Raw genomic sequence first — 14,891 nt, 5'->3', positions numbered from 1 at the left:
AAGTTGTGTCATCAAGAAAAATGTAATTATACCTCATTTGAATTTGATTTATGTAAGATTACAAATTGTCATTTCATTAATATGTTGTATTCACTGGAAATGTCAGATGTAAAAATGGACAACATGAAAAAGTAAAAACTGTTGAATATTGTTTACTTGTCCTCAGATTTTACAACTTGGCACAGCCACACCCATTAAGTCCAGCGTAAAGATTTTTCCTTATTGCTTTACATTAAATCAAATTAGTTATTTTGTTGTTGAGGTTTGGACCATTCTACGCTTAAAATAAGATGATCGTATCCATAACCATCGAGAGTGGCGATAGCTTTAGCAGCTTCGGCTCTATACTTGAAATGTACATATGCAAATCCTTTGCACAAATTTGTTTGTTTTTCCTTTGCTAAGTATTGTTTCACAACCGTTCCGAACGGTTTAACCAGTTCATCCAAATCAGCATCTGTAGTACTCTGAGATAAATTGGAAATACGAATGGCCGTAGTATCGTCTCTTCTCTGCATTTGCATAGCATCACCACGTTTGTTGCCACCATCTCGCATACTCGGTGGAACATATTTACTTCCTTGTGGTTTCAACTCAGCCATTGCTCCAGGAACAGCGGGGCTTACAAGAGGTTTCTTATCATCTGGTACTTTACCTAAAAATAATAATAAAAATAATAATAATAATAATAATTAGAGGAAGGAACCTATAAAACTCGCTGTAAAAATATTTACCTCCAGCAAGTACAGTATCCTTATACGGACATTTAGTAGTCCAATGGTCACCATTACAATTACGACATTTAACAACACCCTTTTCACCCATGTTTTTAAGCTTGTCGAGAGTATCCTCTTCAACTTTATTTTCTTCCTCTTTACTAGATATAAACTGCATAAAAACATCTTCTGCACCAACCGTAGTAGCAGGATTGGGACCTGGTCTATCATCAGCGGAGTCTCCAAACTTTGCCCAATTCTTCCTTTCAGCAATGGTCTTTGATACGATGCGACGTTCAATTTTGTAAGTACTTACTACCTTAACCTTCTTGTTATCTTGATTATACTTATATTCTGTAAGTATCTTAAATCCATTCTCATAAACCTCAGAAGGTGGAGGTAATACTCCTCCTTCTTCTTCGACTTCATCTGCCCAGCTGGACTTAATTTCAGATGCTACTGGCATTTCTATAAATTAAAATTAATAAATAATAAATTGTATTGCTGACATATACTCCAGAAACGATTGTGTCATATTGTCGTACAAGTATATAAAAATCAGTAGACAATTTGTAGAAATAAAAACACATTTTTTTTTAATTCCCTACTTAACGATAGATTAATGAAAAATATAAAAACAATTACCTTAAATTATGAAGAAAAACTGTAGGATACAATTAACGACAATCAGAACACAAATAGTAAAATGCGATAAAGATGGCGGTATTTCCGGATGTGTCGCTTAGGTTGTTCAATGTGGCTAGGGAGGATGGCGCCACTGATGCTCAAGGAACAAATAAAAGTAAAAATGGCGATTTCTAGCGTCTTGTGTGCACTGTGAGTAGATGATGTTTTTCGAAGAAAAGTTTCGATCGTATAAAAAAGAAGGTCCAATTTTGTAAAAGCAACTTTAATTAATTAACTTGGAAGAGTACTCGAAAGAAGTCGCTATAATGGACCAAGCACCTACAGGTAAATAAACAGTTATTAAGCTCAACGAGACGACGACGATCACAGGAAGAGAGAGAGAGAGCGAGAGCGAGAGAGATAGAGAGAAAGAAAGAGAGAGAGAGAGAAAAAGAAAAAAGGAATGACCGTGCGCGCGATCTTACCGCACACATATATTCTCACCTTTAATTGAAAATTAATGAATGATATCACATATTCATATTAATCGTAATATTATATGATTAATCATTTTAGCATCTTCATTTTGATCAAAGTTGGAGATTAATGTGTTATGTATCACCCTAACTCGGTGAATGTTCAATATGAATTATTTCAAATTTTCAGGTTACAATGGGCACACTTTTTAGGACAGGGTTGAATATTTAATACAATATTCTTTTATATTTCTCTAATATGTACTTTAACGTTTACTTTTACATTTCTTTTTTTTTTAATTTTATTATTAATTTTTTATGGATTTTATCATTTAACACTAATCAATGACTCTAATTCTATTTGTTTTGATATAACATGTAGATACAGAGTTACGGAACATCATTGACAAACTGGCACAGTTTGTCGCCCGCAATGGACCGGAGTTCGAGCAGATGACCAAAAACAAGCAGAAGGACAACCCTAAGTTTGGTTTCCTGTTTGGCGGGGAACACTTCAACTACTATCAGTACAAAGTGACTACAGAGCAAGCCAGTAAGTGGGATACAGCCCCTTAACAGCTACCAACAATTGAGAAGCATAAAGGCCATGCTTTATTCAACGAACAAGGAATGAGTTTGACCAAAAAAAAAATATATGTATAAATAAATCAAAGTAATATTAATAATATTAATATAAAAAAGTAAGAGATACGGTTGAAAGGGTCTCTGAACTCATCGTACAATTAATCATCAAATGTGAGCACTTGGTTTCAAGATTTTGGGATTGCTATTTGTTAAGCAGAATGCTTTTGCTAAAGACATCTTGTATTCCTCGACAATGGCGATTTTGAGAAGAATTAGTTTTAAGATTCTTACTGGAACTTATCTAATACGGAGTACATTGTCGGTGTAAAGCTTAAATCTATGTGGGAGGTATAAATAATCCCATATAACGTATATATACCCTGTAAAGCCCTTGTAATATAGAAATATAAAAACAGGGAAAAGAATATAGTGCTCCCAAAAAACTTACCGGATTTTTTTGATTATATGTATACTTCTCTAATAAACCCGCCAAGAATTAAATTATGCACCGGTAAAAAGATAATACAGAACAGAAATTGGACTATTTGTATACTTTTTCAATAACAAATTGAAGAAATAAAACATCTTACAATAATCCACCGTCATTCGTTTACAGTTTTAAAGCAAAAAGGAATAAATCCAATGCAAAATGCAGACCCACGTTTAAACGTTTCGCAGCAGCAGCAAACAGCCGCTACCGCCACGCAGTCGCTGAATAACGTCAATCTAACGTCTGGCCTAAATACTCAGAACAATGGATTAAATCCGGTAGTTGGAATTGGGCCAGTGGGAAATTCGGCTGGTACAGTGATACCAGGCGTACCTGGACAAATTGGAGGACCAACTAGTACTGGACCACCTATTGGATCGGTACCGTCTGCCATGGGAGGTGTAAATCCACCAATAGGTGGAGTTACACCAGCGGTTAACATCGGTGGCCCACCAGCATGGCTTCAAACAGAACTGGCCAATCTTCAATCACAACAAACGACTCTGCAGGAACAAGTTAGACAATCGGAACAAAATCTTGCTGCTCAACATGCTGCATTAATGGCACAACAACAAGGCAGAGTCGAGGATGCAGTTAGACAAGCTCAGGAAACAGCTCTGCAAAATAACGCTCAAACAACCAACACTGATCTTACAGCATTTGATACTGTTTTGCAACCCATTATTGATAGCTGTACCAAAGACAGCATAAGCGCAGGAAAGGCTTGGATTCTTCAAAATTCTGTTACACCACAAAGCAATCAAGTTGTTGCTGATCATTTATTAAAAAAGTAATATAATATTGTTATTAAATGAAATAATCATTACTACATTTGAAAATATCTTTTTACATGATATGTTTTTGTTATAGAGTTATCCAAGGATCGACATTTAGCCATAAGCTTCACATTATATATTTGGTAAACGATGTCTTGCATCATTGGTGAGTATGAATTTTTTTTTAAATACGGCCATCATTTAGTTTGATTATATTATTAAATATTTCATCATCTCTGTATGCGTGTGATATTTAACACATTGCGTACGGGAGACGAGATTTCTCGTCTTTAGCAATCCGAACGTTGATGCTGTGAGACGAGATATCTCTTTTTAAGGTTACTTCGACTCAATCAACGATTTAAAGAACTAAAAATAAACTTTCTTGCTACGTTACCAGTAATTGTTGTTTGATGATTTATCGGATGAATCGAATAATACTGCAGACGAAAATAAACTCAATGATAATAGGGAAATTCTTGAATTGAGTAATGTTATTAGACATAGAACTACACCAAAAAATATGCGGTCCATGGAAGCGTGTTGCGCGAAAAGTGTGCCGTACGCAATGTGTTAATATTAGGTGTATTTTTGCAATCAAATAGAAATCCTTTGTTAATTATAAAATTATCTGTGATATGTATATTTTTTATAATTATGCTTGCATCTGTATGTATATTTACATATATATATATATATTTGCAAAGTATAACATTTCTTAGCGCTAGAAAAAAATCTATGGATCTTCGAAAGGCGATGGAAAGTGTAGTTGTACCCATGTTCTGTAATACTTCATTAGCCGCATCCGAAGAGCAACTTAACAAGCTTAATAAATTATTAAGCCTTTGGGAATCAAAGAATAATTACTTTGACGAAGGAATTATAGATAAATTGAAACAACCCAGTGCATCATGGTCAGAATACCAAGCTAATTTGGTATCTCAACATGCAAGCGCTATTACACCTATCACAACTTCAACAAAACAAACATTTGACAATTATCAAGCCCAACATCAAGCATTTGTTACGCATGCTTTAAGACAAATTCAGAATATTGAACAGCAAAAAATTGCAATCGATCAGCAGCTAAAAGCACCACCTCCACAACTGGTATTTTATTTTGTTGTACTATTCGTATTTTACTAGTAGTGTTAACATTTTTTCTTATAAAATGATGTTTTTTTATAGAATCAACAGAATATGGCACTACCACCTAATCATACTGGTCCCAGCGGACCAATGGGTAGTGATGTTAACTTTAGTCAACCTCCACCTGGTTGGGGTGTACCACCAGGAAATGAACCACCACCATTTTCCAATGTGCCTTTACCAGATTTTTCTAAACCACCACCAGGATTCGGTCCACCACCTGTCATTCACGAACCATCTGTCGAAGATTTGATGCCCAGCATGCCATACTTTGATTTGCCTGCAGGTTTGATGGTCCCCCTCATCAAACTTGAAGATGGAGAATACAAACCATTAGATCCCGATGCTATCAGACTTCCACCCCCTGCACCACCCAGTGATCGATTGGTTGCTGCTGTAGAAGCTTTTTATGCACCTCCAAATCACGATTCACCGAGAGATAGGTGAGTTGTAATTAATTTATTTTATCTATGGTAATATTAACCAATTAATATTACAATTATTTGTATATATCAATCTTAATATCAATGTTTTCAATTTTGTATTTTAGCGATGGATGGGAGAAACTTGGTCTTTATGAATATTACAAAGCAAAGAATTTAGCTCGCAAACGCAAAGAAGAAGACATTGTAGCTGGAATTAGGCAAAAATCAAAATCACCCTCGCCTATTTTAAGGCCAAGATCAAAGAGTCCTAGTCCTCCAAAGAAACGTTACAGAAGCAAATCTCGTAGCAGATCACGGTCGAGATCAAGGGGTAGGAGTAGATCACGATCACCAACGGCGAATCATAGACGGAATAGTCGCAACAGTAATCATAATACTAGAAGTCGCAGAAGAAGAAACAGCAATAAAGATCGAAGTCCTGAGAGAAGATTAGACAGACAGGATCGCAGTCCAACTCCTCCAAGTTTTCTGTAAGTCTTTATTTTTTTTTTATTTTATATTACATAGAACACAGCGTTTCCAGATTCTTCTCTATTTAAAAATTAAACATACTTATTATTTATTATTAATCATTTCAGTGAATATTACAGCTTCTTCTATTAATACATGTGAAAATAGTATTTTTATATACATTAAATTTAAAGAATATGTGTATTTTTATCCCCAAAGTGGTGCGCTGGGTTTTATGATAATAATTTTTATTTCCTGTTGGAAATTTGTTACATAAATATGTATGATTTGTATAAATGTTAACTATTTTTTATTTAGTGGATCAACATATAGCAAAGCTCCGCAAGAGATAAGTCTCGATGAAAGTAATAAAGGACACCAGTTGTTAAAAAAATGGGCTGGGCTGGTGCTGGATTAGGTGCTAATGAGCAGGGTATCGAGGCTCCTATATCCGGGGGTGAAATTCGAGATAAAAATGACCAATATAAAGGGGTCGGTATTAATTTGAACGATCCGTACGAAAATTTCCGTAAAAGCAAAGGACAGGCGTTTATTACTAGAATGAAAGCAAGAGCGGAGGAACGAGCCGAGGAAAGAGGAGAACGGGACTGAATATATCAATAAGATGAAAATGAGGTGATATCAGGACAAAATGAAAGAGATAGGCGTATTATCGAGAATAACGAAAAGAAAGAGAAAGAAAATCTTGGCGTCGAAAACAGATCGACACAATTTGTCAACGATTTCTTCTATTGTTCTGCCTATGAGGGCTGAATTTCAATATATATTTGTTCATACTAATTATTAAATTCTAATAATAAATCATTTACTTTTACAAGTAAAAGACTTAGTCATTAATCCTTTCGTTATGGCATACTTTGACGCGAATATCCTTTCATATAAATTCATCATCGTTTCATGTTATAACTCCCTATATGGGTCGGTTGGCGATTAATCGTTCATACGGGGATCTTACTTGGATGACTCTTCATACATGAGTCGCTTATAACGAAAGAGTTAATGATCGACATATTTTACTTTACAATTAATTAGAATCGTGTAAAAAGATTTTATAATTTAATTAATTATAATAATAATAATTTAGAGTTTTTTAGAAATAAATTTTACAAATTTGAATTTATTATATCAATCGGTACATGTGTTATATGTATATATTTGTATTTCCATGAAAATTGTGTCTATCTTTTTTGTAAGCCAAATGATGGATCATTTCAATTTGTCTGTAAATGTCGGTTGTTACAAAAAATAATTTCTATGCATCAAAAGTGACGATATACAATATAATTCATAATTATTCATAAATTAGTAAGAGAGTTAGCGACAACAACAACAAAATAGTAAACGATAAAGTTGATTACGTATTCGTACGCATGTTGTTATCTTTTTTCTTTATTTCTATGTTTAAGCAAATTCTTTAATATAGGCATATTGCAATTATATATTTCTTTAACAAAAACATATTAATCCAATGATTCGTTTGTTAAACTGAATTTCCGATTGTAAGAAAAAATTAATGCATTTAAATGTCGAAAAGATCTTAATGAAAGAAATCTCTGAAAAGTAAGCAAGTCTAATAGTGAAAAAGGAATTTTATGGCAACATTATGAATGTATACAATATGTGACAGAGAAAACCCTACTCTACAGTTTGCCCCGCCTAAAAAATTCATCGTTCTCGAAAGCAATTAATTCGAGAAAATTTTGCGCTCTTAACGAGCATATTAAAAAAAAAATAAATGAGAGTACAATCGTCGTGCTACCAAGTACATGTGACTATTCTGCATGAAACTCGACGTTAAGTACTTGTATTGAGTAAGTTAATAAATAATAATTATTATTATTATTATATATTATTAATTTGCATTAGAACTCGAAAGTTCGTTGCCGCAAATACCAAACCCGCCAGTGTTCCGTCCCTGAGCGTGACTCCTCCATTCGCGGTCTTCATAGCCTGTTTCTTTAAGATCCCTCCTAATATTGTCCTCCCATCTACGTCTCGGTCTACCTAGTGGTCTTTTCCTGTTCGACCAGTATTTTATGCGCCGTTCGATCCTCCCCCATGCGCACCACATGATCAGCCCATCTTAATCGGCGTGATTTGATAACGTTAATGATATCCGGTTTGTTGTACAGTCGGTGTACTTCTACGTTATAGAATTTTTTCCATTCGCCCATTTCCTTATCACGTTTTGCACCGAAGATTTTACGAAGAACTTTATTTTCGAAAACTGCTTTTGCAATTTTCATCTGTTTCTTCTATTTTTTGTTGTAAGAATTTTTGCTTCTTGTTCTTAATTAAATTACGCATCGTTAAATAATAATTATATTAAATATATATATATATATACAATATATATATACACAAGTGTATACGATATTTTCAAAACTAATATCGCATGATTGACTTTTTACTCTTTTTTTTGCTTTTTTTTTACACATATTTACAAATAATTGTAATTATTACATTTTACTAATCATTCGAATTACTTTCCATCGTCGAAACACGTTTTAATTTTTTTTAAATGTAGTATAATCGATTGAAATCGTGGTATTTTCAATGATGCAACAGTACTCGAAATGTCGAAAAAGGAACTACATTTACCGAATTAGCTTGGATTAATTTAATCATTAATTTCTATATATACAGTATCTTCTAACGAAAGAAAAATTAATTAGCAAATTTAATAAAGGTATTTTTCCAAATTCTTGAATTCTACAAACGCGACTCGGTAATTTAAATTTTGATCGAATTATTGAAAATGTATCTTCAGAAATATTTATATACAACAAAGTATAAAAAATTGAGATATAATTTTATAACTATACACATTATATAAAGTATATATACTTAAGATTATAATAAAAATAGAGAATTAAAAAAAATATATATATATATTTATAATTATCTTCTATGCGAATGACTTTTATTTTTTTTACCATCTCTCGAGCTATTCGTCGATTCACCTCTTCGACGTTTATTTAACGGATTTCGTGGATCATAAATTTCAAACCAATCATCATCCTTTGTACTAGCATCTTTCGCAAGTACTGGAGCCTTTTCTTCACAACGCAGGGTATGCGCCATCCACAATTCGTCCTCCACATCATCTTTAGCTTCTCCTTCCTCATCTTCCTCATATTTCATTGTGCTCGAACTATTCTTTGTACACTCTTTAGTATCCTGAAGCTTATTCCTGAATTTACTTAAAAGATTTAGAGTAAAATCCTCACGTGTTTTACCCTTTGCAGGTATTTTTTGTTTTGCTTTTTTATACTCTTCCTGAGTCTGTAAATAATCTTTCAACATTTCACTCTGTTTTCTTTTTTGTTCCTGCTTATCGTTCTCAATCTTTTTTTCAGCTTCTTTCTCTTTCTTCTCATTCTGAACAGTGCGCTTCAAGTCACGAATTTCTTTCTTAATCGCTTCCCTGTTATTACGAATAGAATAATAAGTTTAAATAAATGTATGTAAAAATAATACTTGCAATTATGTTATTTATGCGTACGTACACTTTCTTTTTACGTTCTTCGTATAATTCTTTCCCAAAATAATATTCCTCTTCTTCTTCTTCTACGTTCTCGTTATCGATTACCGCTTTGGTGGATTCAGTTTTTGTCGATTCGCTTGTCTTTTTACTTTTTTTCAATTTATTTTTCACTCTCTCAGTCATTTCTCTAAAAATATTAAATAAAATTAATAATAAATTAAATATTAAATTACAATTTCGTTTTTTTTTTTTAAATGAAAGTTCTTTTGGGAGTGTACTGAAAATTTTTAAGTGATACAAAAAATGAAAGATTTAAAGTCATTTAAGTGATGGGGGAGAAACGAGGAAATATCGATCGTGAAAATATTTTCCGAAAGACTACAAGAGAAACTTAAGAAATTTCATTTCAATTGCATATAGATCTTTTCTTTTTCTTTTTTTAAAAGATGCAATTTCAACTAACGATTTTTCTTTGGCGATGGCTGCTATTTGCTCGGAAGATTGCAATGCATTGTCGTCGCTGTCAGAATCAACGTCATCACTTTCCTTTAATTTTTTATTTGGTGGTTCACTAGTATCAATAACTGGTTGTGAACTTAATTTAGGATCTGATAACCGGTCATGAGCTGATTTAGCTTTATTATTCAATTGTTTATTCAAAATCACAGATTCTTCCTCATCTTCTTCTGCTTCTTCGCCGAAAGATAATAACTTAAAATTTCTGTAAAAATGATTATTGTCATACATGTTAATTTTTATCTAATCTATAAACAAATAACCAAAATTTCTATAATGCTTACTTTACTCCAGTTTTCTTTTCCTTTTTACTTTCTTTTGCATCGCTATTTTTCTTGGATTCAATGCGTGGTGTGATATCCATAAATGGATTGTTCAAAATTTCTGTTTTCAATATCTTTTGTGGATAAATAGGTCTATCATCCTAAAAAATAGAAATTAATAATAATAATAAAACATTCATTTATCATTTAACATCATTACATAATTCTTTTATATAAATTAATATAAAATATAATTAAATTACTTCGTCGACAAGAGCTTCTTCGAGCTTGAGCATGTTGTACAAAGTTTCTCCGATAACTTTGCCAAAAATGGTATGTTTGTTTTGTAATTCTGGTGTAGCAGCCAGTGTAAAAAAGAACTGTGAGCCATTATCATCCTTACCAGCATTAGCCGAGGCAAGAAGACCTCTTCGACAAAATCGCAGCCTAGTATGAAATTCATCCTAAAATGTAAACTTATTTAATAAATATTCTCATTCATCGATAATTATATTTTTTATTTACCTTAAAAGGAGCACCGTATATACTCTCACCACCTTCTCCTGTACCTGTTGGATCACCCCCTTGAACTATAAACCCTTTAACAACTCTATGAAATATTGTGTTGTCGTAATAACCTTCCATACATAATTGAATAAAATTTCTACAAGCTTTAGGAGCTTCCTTCGTCCATAATTCGATTTCTATATCTCCAATGGATGTTTTCATTAAAACCTAATCAATAAAAACAATAATTCAGAAAGAGCAATCAATTAAATTGGTTTATTTAATTTTATAGAAATTTAACTAACCTTTCCTGTCGTGGGAGGTTCTTGAATATAAACGTTACTCATTTTTGTTAATTAATTTATCACAATAGCATTACTCAATTAAATAATTATTTTGTATTAGATACACAATAATTATAATAAATCTTTGATCAAATGATTATAAACTATTATAACCTCGTCACATAAACTTTTAACAGAAAAATAATAACTACTTAATTTCACAGACGGCGCCACAAGTTTTTTAAGTTTACAGATGGCGTTGCAAGTTCTAGTTGCAATTGTTGCAATCAAATATTATATTTCGCGCCATTTTAATTTTCATTTTTTCAAATGAACAATGTGAAGGTGCAGAATATCATAATGAATATTTTAATGAATGAATTAATTAAATAAAAAAGTAATCATTAATTTAATTAAATAATTAAATTTGTAGTTCTCGAAATAAATTAGTGTATCACTAAACACGTACATTTACTTGAGAATGATTCTATTTAATTAAAATTGTACATATATGAATTGCAAGATTAATTTAAATAATTCTTGATGGAAAAATAAATAAGTAAGGTTAGTTAAAAGTTATTAAATTATTTTATTATCCATGCAGATTTATTATACACATTTTTAAAATAATTTATTAACCAGGATAACATGTGGTTCAAGGTAAACTTCCAGCATGCGCATATACATATTTAGTATACAAGGTGTCTTGTAATAAGTGGAATGCACTTTAGGAAGGAAGAACATAAAACAATGAAGAAAAATTCATAAAAGCACGAAATTCATTTATTTCTGGGTATTTTTTGATCCAAGGTCAAATAGGGTACACTTTTTTAAATTGATTTTATTCCCTCGGTCATTTCTAAAGTGAATTCCATTTATTATGGAGCACCTAGTATATGTATTAGATATATGTATGATGTGTGTATTTCATGTGTGCTAAGTTATCAGCTGATGCGTGCGCTTCTAATATATACGAATAAATATATATATGTATAATATAACTCTGGAGTTTGACCATAGGGAACTGTACCAAATACTACGGATACATTACGTCAGGCAGAGTTTAGTTCCCCTCCAGGAATACAGGGATATTCGTTCATAGTGATATGTAATTCTTCTTACCATCCAAACCAATTGTAAGCATTCATACTTTTATTTTTTAAATCTATTAGTATCCTTATCTTTTTAATTTCTACTAAGTTGTACTAAAAATATTCTTTTTATTCATAATTTAATATTTATTCCATATGTACATGTATATGTTTATATTTTATACAAATTTTAATGACTGTTTGATTAATTCCTTCTCTTTTTCTTTTAACAATTTTTTATGAATGTAATACATATATGCATGTATATATAATTATATAGCGTGGTTATTTAAGATAATGAATATTTTAATCTATTTATACCGTCTTTCTTATCATTCTGTTTCGTAATAGCAATCTAAGTTTTGTAGTTTTACTTATTATATTTGTCTGAAGGATTGGTACAATTATATGATTTTTTTTTTAGCATATTTTTTTGAGATATTTTATTATATAATTTATTTATAAAATAAAATATTTATAAAAAAGATTTAAAAATATTTTCTATAATCTTGTCTTTCATTTTTACATGAAAATCAAACCAATATATTTTCCATTATTATATATTTATTATTAAATTATTATTCTAATTAATTGTTTCTCGTATATTTTCAGTATCGTATGTGTGTATATGCACATCTGAAATTATTTATTTAAATTACGTTAAATTAACATCATGTCATTGTTGGAAAATTTATTATAGATGTTCTTGTATATAATAAAAAAAGAAACAATGTAAGTCAGTTTATGCGATAGTTTGTAAATTTATTATTTATTTCAAGCATTGTCTTTTTCTTTTTATGTCAACATTTTATATTAATCCCTTCGTTTCTTATTTATAGCTACGAGTAAAAAAGAAGACAAGATGACTGATATACAAAAATTATCTCGCTGGTATTTTGGAGGAATTGCTTCTGCTGGAGCCGCATGTGTTACACATCCATTAGATTTGCTTAAGGTATTATGTTAGATTTTTTTTTTTTAAGGCAGTGATAAGAAAATAAATAAAAGAGTATTGTAATTATTTCAGGTTCATATGCAAACTCAACAAGAAGGTAAAATATCTGCGATACGCTCTACTGTTACTATTATTGAAAAGGATGGTATATTAGCTTTGTATAATGGTCTCACTGCTTCCTTACTTCGTCAGCTTACATATTCTATGACAAGATTTGGTGCTTATGAGGTTTGCTATTTAAAAATTCATAAATATCTAAAAATTAGTATTCCAAGATGATATACATTTTATTATTAATATTTATATTTAGGTAGGTAAGCAGACGATTGAATCACATGGGAATCCTATGCCATTTTATCAAAAGCTGCTTTTGGCTGGATGTGCAGGTGCTGCTGGTGGAGTTGTTGGTACTCCAGGAGATTTGATTAACGTTCGGATGCAAAATGATATTAAGTTACCGCCACACCTTAGAAGAAAGTTAGTAATGAATAAATACATTTTTTTTGTATTTAATAGTAATAATTTTGTATTTTGCAGTTACAAACATGCTTTAGATGGATTAGTTCGAGTTATTAAAGAAGAAGGTGTATTAAGGTTGTTTAGTGGTTGTTCTACTGCAACTGGAAGAGCAATGCTAATGACAATAGGACAATTAAGTTTTTATGATCAAATTAAAATAATTCTATTGTCTAGCGATTATTTTACAGATAATCCTACGACTCATATAATTTCAAGCGTATGCGCAGTAAGTTTTATTATTTGTTATCAGTATACATTACTTATTTGTAAGATTTACAATTATTTTAATTATATAAGGGTGCTGTAGCTACAACATTAACACAACCATTGGATGTTCTAAAAACACGTGCAATGAATGCCAAGGTTGGAGAATTCAAGGTGAGCATTGATAAACATTTTTTATAGTTTTAGCATCATTAACAATTTGCTTAATCTTTTTACAGAATTTTGCGGATCTCTTTTTATATACTGCCAAACTCGGACCATTAGCTTTTTTTAAGGTCAGTTTAAATATAAAATTTATTTCAGAGAAAAACATAATAATAACACATTAAATTTTATTTATTATATATTAACAACAAATTATTATAGGGATATGTGCCAGCATTTATACGACTAGCTCCACAAACAGTTCTCACATTTTTATTTCTTGAACAACTCAGGAGCTATTTTGGTATTCCAATACCAAATGAAAAACCAAAACCTCAGTGAGATATTTTTGTTTTCTTTAAACATAAAATTAACTTAAGAAATATTGTTCCGTACGCGATAAAACGCACATAATAGAGTATAGGGTTTATCGATGATTTATGTAAGCTGCCAATTTTACTCTATATCTATATCTATATCTTTTTCGTTACCATATTAACGCTTGTAATTATTTTACAAGCATCTTGCACAATTAATTCGTATTATTTTGAAATGAGTACATTCGTGCAATCGTAATTAGATAAAATAGGAATTGCTTAGGTATACGTAAATTTTGTTCCCTAAAAGAAACAAATCGCTGTGTATTTTTCAATCATACATTCCATGTAAATAGTATTGATTGTTATTTATATGCAGGCATATACGTATATATATATAGATAAAATGATATATATTTGTATTTATATTAACGTTTATATGTACGCAACTAATTGATTTCATTGTATTATTGATATTATTCGAATGTGTCTTACTAGCAGGACTATGTAAGATTCGGATATCTTAATTACATGAATCAATTATATGCGTACGATATGCACAATTGCTATCATGATACGTAATATAAAACGTACGTAATATAAAATGGAGGAGAATTTTAGGTGTCTCTATCAAAAATTGATATTTTTTAAATAAATATTTGCTATATGCACGTCTGAAACAAAATCTTTCGTTTGCTCGAAAGTGAAATATATTTTCAGATCGAAATATTTATTATATTTTGAGCGTCCACATTGTAATTGCCAATATACATGTATATTTGTTATGTTTACAAGAAGAATTAATTATTATACAATGATTATGCATTGTTTTTCTTTATATTCCTAA

General features: G+C 31.0%; 4 protein-coding genes across 6 annotated transcripts; 2 read left to right on the top strand and 2 right to left on the bottom strand.

Annotated features, from left to right (window-relative positions):
- Window positions 1–136: 136 nt before the first annotated feature.
- eIF3g1 (eukaryotic translation initiation factor 3 subunit g1) lies at window positions 137–1,511 on the bottom strand. Its single transcript, XM_015318282.2, has 3 exons — window positions 1,362–1,511; window positions 735–1,184; window positions 137–655 (listed from the first exon to the last, which is right to left on the bottom strand). The coding sequence occupies exons 2-3, from the start codon at window positions 1,180–1,182 to the stop codon at window positions 243–245; spliced, it is 861 nt and encodes a 286-aa protein (XP_015173768.1). The 5' UTR covers window positions 1,183–1,184; window positions 1,362–1,511; the 3' UTR covers window positions 137–242.
- An 11-nt stretch (window positions 1,512–1,522) lies between these two features.
- scaf6 (SR-related CTD associated factor 6) lies at window positions 1,523–7,581 on the top strand. The gene is given in 9 exon segments (XM_015318277.2): window positions 1,523–1,688; window positions 2,202–2,372; window positions 3,021–3,684; window positions 3,765–3,836; window positions 4,393–4,780; window positions 4,859–5,262; window positions 5,370–5,735; window positions 6,034–6,098; window positions 6,101–7,581. Coding segments are annotated over 9 exon segments (2,376 nt in total). The 5' UTR covers window positions 1,523–1,669; the 3' UTR covers window positions 6,328–7,581.
- A 946-nt stretch (window positions 7,582–8,527) lies between these two features.
- On the bottom strand, window positions 8,528–11,018 carry LOC107065011 (spliceosome-associated protein CWC27 homolog). The gene is made up of 7 exons (XM_015318276.2): window positions 10,815–11,018; window positions 10,528–10,737; window positions 10,266–10,466; window positions 10,024–10,163; window positions 9,687–9,944; window positions 9,246–9,410; window positions 8,528–9,163 (listed from the first exon to the last, which is right to left on the bottom strand). Exons 1-7 carry the CDS (start codon window positions 10,854–10,856, stop codon window positions 8,638–8,640), a joined length of 1,542 nt encoding a protein of 513 aa, XP_015173762.2. The 5' UTR covers window positions 10,857–11,018; the 3' UTR covers window positions 8,528–8,637.
- Window positions 11,019–11,199: 181 nt separating this feature from the next.
- Window positions 11,200–14,863, top strand: Dic1 (Dicarboxylate carrier 1). Of its 3 annotated transcripts, none has more exons than XM_089179805.1 (8): window positions 11,200–11,357; window positions 11,814–11,929; window positions 12,724–12,839; window positions 12,912–13,067; window positions 13,150–13,584; window positions 13,656–13,736; window positions 13,802–13,858; window positions 13,950–14,863. In XM_089179805.1, the coding sequence occupies exons 3-8, from the start codon at window positions 12,747–12,749 to the stop codon at window positions 14,067–14,069; spliced, it is 942 nt and encodes a 313-aa protein (XP_089035931.1). In that variant the 5' UTR covers window positions 11,200–11,357; window positions 11,814–11,929; window positions 12,724–12,746; the 3' UTR covers window positions 14,070–14,863. The 3 variants fall into 3 exon arrangements, with proteins under 3 accessions (XP_089035931.1, XP_089035930.1, XP_015173760.1); XM_015318274.2 differs by lacking the exon at window positions 11,200–11,357 and having other exon boundaries at window positions 11,526–11,929; window positions 13,150–13,316; window positions 13,377–13,584; XM_089179804.1 differs by lacking the exon at window positions 11,200–11,357 and having other exon boundaries at window positions 11,515–11,929.
- The last annotated feature ends 28 nt before the right edge of the window (window positions 14,864–14,891 follow it).

This window comes from Polistes dominula, unplaced genomic scaffold (genome assembly GCF_049000335.1).
Source record: "Polistes dominula isolate Pdom_NZ unplaced genomic scaffold, Pdom_raw_medaka contig_49, whole genome shotgun sequence".
NCBI lineage: Eukaryota > Metazoa > Arthropoda > Insecta > Hymenoptera > Vespidae > Polistes > Polistes dominula.
The sequence above is the reverse complement of the archived record's forward strand: the minus strand, read 5'-3'. Positions and strand labels throughout refer to the sequence as shown.

Bases quoted from the DNA above. Each gene is read 5' to 3' on its own strand.
- eIF3g1 (XM_015318282.2), bottom strand. From the start codon at position 1,182: ATGCCAGTAGCATCTGAAATTAAGTCCAGCTGGGCAGATGAAGTCGAA. The intron at 656-734 runs GTAAATATTTTT...TATTATTTTTAG, and splicing joins GGATACTGTACTTGCTGGAG to GTAAAGTACCAGATGATAAG.
- LOC107065011 (XM_015318276.2), bottom strand. From the start codon at position 10,856: ATGAGTAACGTTTATATTCAAGAACCTCCCACGACAGGAAAG. The intron at 10,738-10,814 runs GTTAGTTAAATT...TTTATTGATTAG, and splicing joins AACCTCCCACGACAGGAAAG to GTTTTAATGAAAACATCCAT. The intron at 9,411-9,686 runs GTTAGTTGAAAT...TAATATTTTTAG, and splicing joins GCCATCGCCAAAGAAAAATC to AGAAATGACTGAGAGAGTGA.
- Dic1 (XM_089179805.1), top strand. From the start codon at position 12,747: ATGACTGATATACAAAAATTATCTCGCTGGTATTTTGGAGGAATTGCT. The intron at 12,840-12,911 runs GTATTATGTTAG...TAATTATTTCAG, and splicing joins ATCCATTAGATTTGCTTAAG to GTTCATATGCAAACTCAACA. The intron at 13,737-13,801 runs GTGAGCATTGAT...ATCTTTTTACAG, and splicing joins CCAAGGTTGGAGAATTCAAG to AATTTTGCGGATCTCTTTTT.